The following is a 7,500-nucleotide window of genomic DNA, read 5'->3' as shown; positions in this document are numbered from 1 at the left end:
TTAGTTGCAATTTTTAGCATATCTCACGACCATCTGATATGTTCCTCGTTTCTTTGTCATTCTGACGTTTTGATGTTTTTCAATATGTTTTTCCTCATCAACACATTTAATAGTCTATTTGCTATGATTTAAGCAAAAAACAGCGCTGTGCGTGTTGTAATATATGATTTTTTAAAAATCGAAAATTAAAAACAAAAATTCAATTCGAAAAATTAAAGAAAGAAAAGAGTTTTTCATAGTCGTATGAATTATTGTGCGTAGAACAAAAACAAACACAAACATTTTCTGAAAATTTTGAAACAAAATTCCAAAATGTTCTTAGTAATTATATGGCGTGCTCAAAGCAGAACTCCGCCCCAGATTAAATTCAGGATCATCTGCCCATTCTAATAAACGCGGTTTTCTTCTTTCAGTGGAACTGGCGTGTCCTAAACGCCAGGATACAAACGGTCTCAACTCCAAGCCGCGGCTTTTAAGGAGATAACTTATTCTTAAAGGAAATCTTTTGGAATGCTTTAAAGTTGACAAGTACGACCGTAAAATTAGGGGATTAGAATTCAACCTCCATAGACCCACGTCGTCTAAAGTCGTCCAGCTCATATCATTATACAGTACGGCGTAGAGCTCGCCATTGCTTGCAATGGCGAACGCTATGTAAAAGTTAACGTGTATTTGAAAATAGCAATATTATTTTATATCACGTTTTTCTAACATAATATTATTAAATTGTACATGTAACATATCGATTTATCGCGTACGTACAAATATATAATCTTGCTACATATCTAGTTGAATATCTGTCCGCATTCTTATAGAAATAGAAGTAGAAATAAATGTGCGTGTGTATCCATATATGTATGTATGTATATATATATATATATATGGCTAAACTGGCATATGACCATTCCGAAATATAACAATATATATATATATATATATATATATATATATATATATATATATATATATATATATATAATATATATATATATATATATATATATATATACATATGTGTGTATAATATATATATATATGTATAAATATATACATACATATATACATGCATATATATTCAATATATATATATATATATATATATATATATATATACGTATATATATATATACGTATATACATGGATATATATATTTATTTATATTTATATATAAATATACACATATGTGTATATGTGTATATAAGTGTGTATGTGTTGTATGTGTGCGCACATATATTCATATATATTCATCTTAAAACTGCTTTGCGGTTGAGATGGAAATAGCCTGTATAAGCAATACAGTTTATTAAATGTATTGCATAAACACACACACACACATACGCATACATGCATACATACATATATATATATATGTGTGTGTGTGTATGTGCGCGCGCGCGCGAGCATATGTGTGGGTGTGTATATACACGCACACATATATACTTACATATAGTCACACCCATAATTGCTTCTAACTTTGTGTGCTTGTATGAACAAACACGGATACGCACTATCTCCTCTTTTTTTCGCTCCCTCTCTTCTATCTCTCCCTCACCTTCTCACACGTCATTCTTCTATCTCCATATCTATTTCTTTTCTCTCTTCCCCCACCACATTCTTTCATCATCATTCAACTCTAAGCTCCTGCTGTATCTATCCGAAGCTTAGAAGACGTTATCGATATTACATTAGGCTGTACGTTCTCATAAAAATCCTATTAAGTTAAATGGAGAAAATATGTCAGCCATATATCAATGACAATATTGGTTTGTCGAATATATACAAAACACAATGTTATTGTTAGACAATGTGCCATTGTTAGTGTGTGTACTTTCTTCTATTCCGAAATATATGTGTAGGTGTTAGTTATTTACTTACTACAACTAGTAATCAAATAACTTATTACTACACCTAATATGACGTGGTTGTCCATTAAGATTTGTTTTCGACTCAACCAGATGCAAACATTTTATATATTCTTTCTAGAAGAATTGGATATGAATAGAAAATATGACTTTCATTGATTTATCAAACTGGTATTTTTTGTACCTCTACCTCGGTGTCAGTCACTAAGAAACTTAAGCGCTATGTCACACGAACATAATAAACGATATGTTTGATCGAAAACCTATCTAAGAAAAGTAGAAGTTGTGTTTGTTACATATCACCAACAGTTTCATTATTTCCGGCACTCCATCGATTACAATGACGAGAGTTGACGAGAGTTGACGAGAGTTCCAGCTGATCCGATCAACGGGACAGCCTGCTCGTGAAATTAAAGTGCAAGTGGCTGAACACTCCGCAGACACGCGTGCACTTACCGTTATTCTCGGGGAGATTCAGCGCGATACAGCATATGTCAAAGTTGGCCCTTTGAATTTCAGGCACAACTCATTACTATTCAGGAATCGAACTTTCGACCCTACGACAATGAGCTGAATACCCTAACCACGAAGCCACGCACCTTCACACAGTTTCGTTTTAACGTTTAATTAGCTTCTCTTACCACAAGAAACACACATAGAGGTTAGTAGTTTCTTTAGAATAAAGAATACTATGCTGTTAAAAGCAGATAAAATGGTAAGGGGATATAAAAGGAATTTTTTCCCCAAAAGTATGCTTATCTTTCGGAAACAGTCTACCCCATTTACATTACCTAATGATGTTTAAAAAAAAATTCTATAGGGTTAGTTGATGATTATTTCACTGCTACTTTTTGCATATTGAGCAACCACGAGGGATGACTATCTTATTTTCTCATTGGACATGTACACGAAAATTTGTTTATTGCATCACCTCGCTGTTTGCTTCTTTCAGCCCTTAAATGGTAAATTACCAAGTTGTGTTCAAAACCACAATAGCATATAAGTGAAATGAAACATATTCAACTGTCATTTAATCCACTTCGAAGTTTCGCCTTCTACACGTGTTTTACAGTACAACAATATTCACCAGTTGTGACAAATACTTCATACTATATATTGTATATGTACTGAGATGAAAGCATGTTATTTCAGTATTGTATTGGTCTACTAACTGAGGAAATACTGGGCTACATTTCGTACCTGTCGACACATTGCGAATTTAGTGATAACTTAATTCTTTAAAGAGACAATACACCTAGCTGTAACTAACAAGACAAGTCTTAACAAATGTTGTTTTAATACATGTAGAGTCTGCATTGAATTGGTAGGACAGAAGATTAAAAATCAACCTCCGAAGGAATTACAAGTTAAAGATTAACACTTTTGATACCAAGCCGCCTCAGACCGCCCCAGGTTCTATGAGATAAACTTACTGTTTTAAAGCGATCTAAATTATAATCTTCCATCGAAATTTTATGTTAAATTGCACCAGACCGCAGCTTAATAAGAAGAAAAGTTATTTTACTGAATTCTTTATTATTTGAAAAATTAATTGAAACAGTAGTGTATTTCGATAGAAATAGGGTAACAAAAGTGTTAAAAAGACGAAGAAAGCAATGCAAACAATTATGGTCGGCGCGCATAAACAATTGTACAATCCAAAACCCAGTAACAAAATTCACACACACACACACACACACACACAGAGTTACATATAAAGTACCCTACGTATACTCACATGTTCCCACACAGAAATACACAATCTCCGTCAGGATTGCACTGGCTACTTAACTTGTTGATTATTGTTTTAGAGTTTTGCGTTAATCTTCTAAAAGACTCACTTCTTATCACACAGGGACGCAATGGTGTTACATTATTGAATATCTGTTGGTTCTGTAGGTGTAAAACTGGCGATTTCGTTCTCTCTATGTAAGCATACATACATACGTTCGTACGCACATACATATACATAAATTCACACATACATACATGCATATATACATAGGTACATATATTACAATATCCATTTATCAATTTACACTTGGCTCTGTCTCTGTCTCCTACTGTGTATGTATATATGTGCCTGTATATGTATGAACATATGTGTGTATGTATTTGTGTGTATGTGTCAATCAGTCAATCGATCAATCAATCAATTTGTCTGTCAATCTGTCTGTTTATGTATGTATGTATGTATGTATGTATGTATGTATGTATGTATGTATGTATGTATGTACGACTATCCGCCTATTTCAGTAAACATAGTTTTCTTCATGTCTGTCGGTGTGTCAATGTACTTAAATCAAGATTTTCTACATAATTTCTTATTCAGCGTTCTGAATCATTTATTCCGGAAAATTTTCATTCTCTGCTAGCATACACCAAATCCAAGGAGCTACCATCTTTTGTCTTTCATTGAATTTCAAGACGCAATCGTAAGACAGGTAGGGTTCTCTAGGTATTACTTATCGAGTATAGTTAAAAACAAAATAACAGCTACGGTAATAAAATTATTGTAAAATTAATAATAATCACTTCTACTATAGGCACAAGGCCCGAAACTTCGAGCTAGTAAATTATGTCGACCCTGGGGTTCAGGGAGGTTATTTTATCAACGCCGAAAGTGTGAAAGGCAAATAATTACGCCCTGATGCAGTATCGAGCAGTGGCTCTCATGGTTTCTGATCTTAACTAATCGGAAGTGTTATGATATACATTATTTTGTCTTGGTATAGAAGATGGGCTACAGCAAATATTCTGCTCAATACCACAGATTTGCTTGACCTTAGTGACAGGCGATATGTGCATCTCTGATCATGGGCGTGAATAATAGGGGAACATCAGAGTCATGTGCTGAGAGGGGTTTGAATAATTCACCTCTGGAAACATGGTTATTTTGTTCAAAATCCTTAAACAGCCTTTTTTCAGGGACCTTTTAAAAAGGATGGGCTACTCGACTCGAAGAACATTCTAACTGGATCTCACCTGCAAGGTCATTTGCTGTTTATCTTGATATGATATCATCATATAACCCACATATAGTTGTGATGCATGTGCCTGATGTATCCTTATCAACCCGGTAGGTATGATGGGTAAATTGGGTTTCGTATATTTGTACCCCAGTTGTCACTTTGACGGTATGCTTTGCTCTCTCACCCAATAATAATAATAATAATAATAATAATAATAATAATAATAATAACAGTACCAATAATTGTTGGAGCCCTGGGAACCGTGAGTAAAAATCTTGAGAGGTACATGGAAGAAATAGGGGCTGCAATAAAGGTGGAGCAATTGCCGAAAACAGCGCTGCTTGGAACCGCTCGAATACTCCTGAAGGTGCTCGAAAAATAAGAGGTATTACCTTAGTTCACTGGTAGTGAACAGCTGACACTGTAGTACATCTCCAGCGTTAGAAGGTGTGCAAAAGCAATAATAATAATAATAATGATAATAATCTTACAGAACTCCAACGCCTGGACAGGAGGACAAGAAAACTGCTAACATCTAAGCACATGCACCACCCAAAAGCAGACGTTGATCGTCTGTACCTGTCTCGAAGTAATGGGGGAAGACGAATGGTGTAGGCAGAACTGTGCTATGAGACCTCCACAATAATAATGAACAAGTACTTATCTAGTACAGAGGACTGAATACTGCGGCTTGTGTGCAAATACGAAAGCAGCAAAAAAAAATTATTTTCTATTGTCAAGGAATCTTAAAAATTCGCAAATGAACTTGGCATTAAGCCCTGAATTAGATGAAGAACCTGAAACCACTGCCACGAAAAAAGCAGAATGGATCAAACAGACTGCAAAAATAGAACGGGAAGAAACAAATTAAGCCAGAAGCCTCTGCATGGATAGTATATATTTCGACGCCGAAATGCTGATATCGACCAAGCAACAACCCATCAGTGTTTGAAAAGCTCAGGCTTGAAAGCAGAGATTAAGGTGTTTCATATTGGCGGCACAAGATCAAAGCTTGTGTACCAAAATCTACCAGGCTAACGTTCTGACCCTAAATGCAGATTCTGCAATACATTTGATGAAACAATAGACCACAAAAAGAGTATAAGTGCAAACAGGACTGTGTAGGAAAAAGAGTGCGTTGCGATGTTAGGCAAATATGTGGCTTCAAAGCAACAGAAAAGCGGTATGAGCACGAACCAGAGGCTGTGATAGAACATTTGAATTACAGGATCTTACGGGGCTTCACCATAACTGAATATATCATTGAAGCAAAAAGACCAGATATGATTATAGAAGACAATATTAACAGTGTAAGATCATAGACTTTACGATTCACTATGGACAAAGTTTAAAACAAACTGAAAAGATCGTAGGATATCAGTGTCTAACTACAGAGTTTAAGAGATTGTGGAAGACGAGAAATCAAATTGGAGCACTTGCTACGACACCCAAAATGCTACCTAAAAGTCTGGAAAAGATTGGGAGTGAAACCCACATTGTTGCCCCGCAGAAAAGTACCACCTTATATTCTACAAGAATCTCAAGAACGATTCTTAAGGAGGCTCGGCAGTATATTTCAATATAAAGTTTCTACTACTTGAATGAACGTGTACTAGCTTAGTAATAATAGTAATGTTTCCAAATTTTGGTAGACGGCCAGCAATTTTAGTGTAAGGGTAAGTCAATTACATCAACCCCAGTGCTCAGCTGGTACATATTTCATTGGCCTCGAAAGAATGAAAGGCAAAATCGACCTCGGCTAAATTTCAACTCTGAACATAAAGACGAACGAAATACCACTAAGTATCTTGTCCGAAGCGGTAACGATTCTACCAGCTTGATGCCTTAATATCAGTAATAATAATAACAATGAATGCAACACAAATTTCAACACATGGCCAGCAATTTCGGGGGTGGGGATACGTCGTGAGAGTAAGTCGATCAACTGGTACTTATTTTTAAGATCTCGAAAGGATGGAAGCCAAGTCGATCTCTGCAGAATTCGAAGTGTTTCACTCGTACTTAATTCATCGAGTCCGAAACGATGAAAGATAAAGTCAACCGCAGCTGAATTTGAACTCAGAATGTAGCTGCACACGAAATAACGGCGTGCTTAACGATTCTACCAGCTCACCGCTTGCCGACAACAGTAATATTAATAATGATGATAATGATGATGATGATGATGATGATGATAAAATTCATATCACCACCGCCACGAACGATATTATAAAAGCGGCATAATGTAAACATTAATAAGAAAATAACCGGCAGAATCTCAAGAAATGGCATGGAATATAGCAAGGATTTAGTAAGAAATGATATGATACAAAAATATAAAAGTTAAGAAAAAGCAGCAACAACAAACTGGTAAGGGGAGAGAAGGTGGGGGGAGAAAGTAATAGGTTTTTGTAATGTTGTCAAAAGTCACGAGTTTTATACACGATTCCTTTTGCATATATGGAAATCTTACAGGATATTTGAATTCTGGAATACATATATGCCAGCACACATTCAGTTATTTACTCAGAGCATATATGCATGTAACAGGCTCACTCATATAGAGGCTGTGCATAGAGGTGTAGAAGATAAAGGCGCATCAAGCCAACGAGCACAAATATATGAAAACACATTTATGGATTTATGGCTGTATTAACAAATGTAT

The 7,500-nt window shown here is 35.3% G+C and overlaps 1 protein-coding gene across 1 annotated transcript in view; it reads right to left on the bottom strand.

The window, feature by feature from the left end:
• Positions 1 to 3,597: 3,597 nt before the first annotated feature.
• The window catches only part of LOC115219679, a 323,525-nt gene continuing 319,622 nt past the window's right edge, over positions 3,598 to 7,500 (bottom strand). The window contains exons 6-7 of the mRNA XM_036509467.1: positions 4,632 to 4,641; positions 3,598 to 3,756 (exon numbers count right to left, since the gene is read on the bottom strand). Of these exons, the coding sequence (XP_036365360.1) occupies positions 3,598 to 3,756; positions 4,632 to 4,641 (169 nt within the window). The remainder of the gene's footprint in view (positions 3,757 to 4,631; positions 4,642 to 7,500) is intronic.

Source organism: Octopus sinensis, linkage group LG15 (assembly GCF_006345805.1).
Source record: "Octopus sinensis linkage group LG15, ASM634580v1, whole genome shotgun sequence".
Classification (NCBI taxonomy): Eukaryota; Metazoa; Mollusca; class Cephalopoda; order Octopoda; family Octopodidae; genus Octopus; species Octopus sinensis.
The sequence above is the reverse complement of the archived record's forward strand: the minus strand, read 5'-3'. Positions and strand labels throughout refer to the sequence as shown.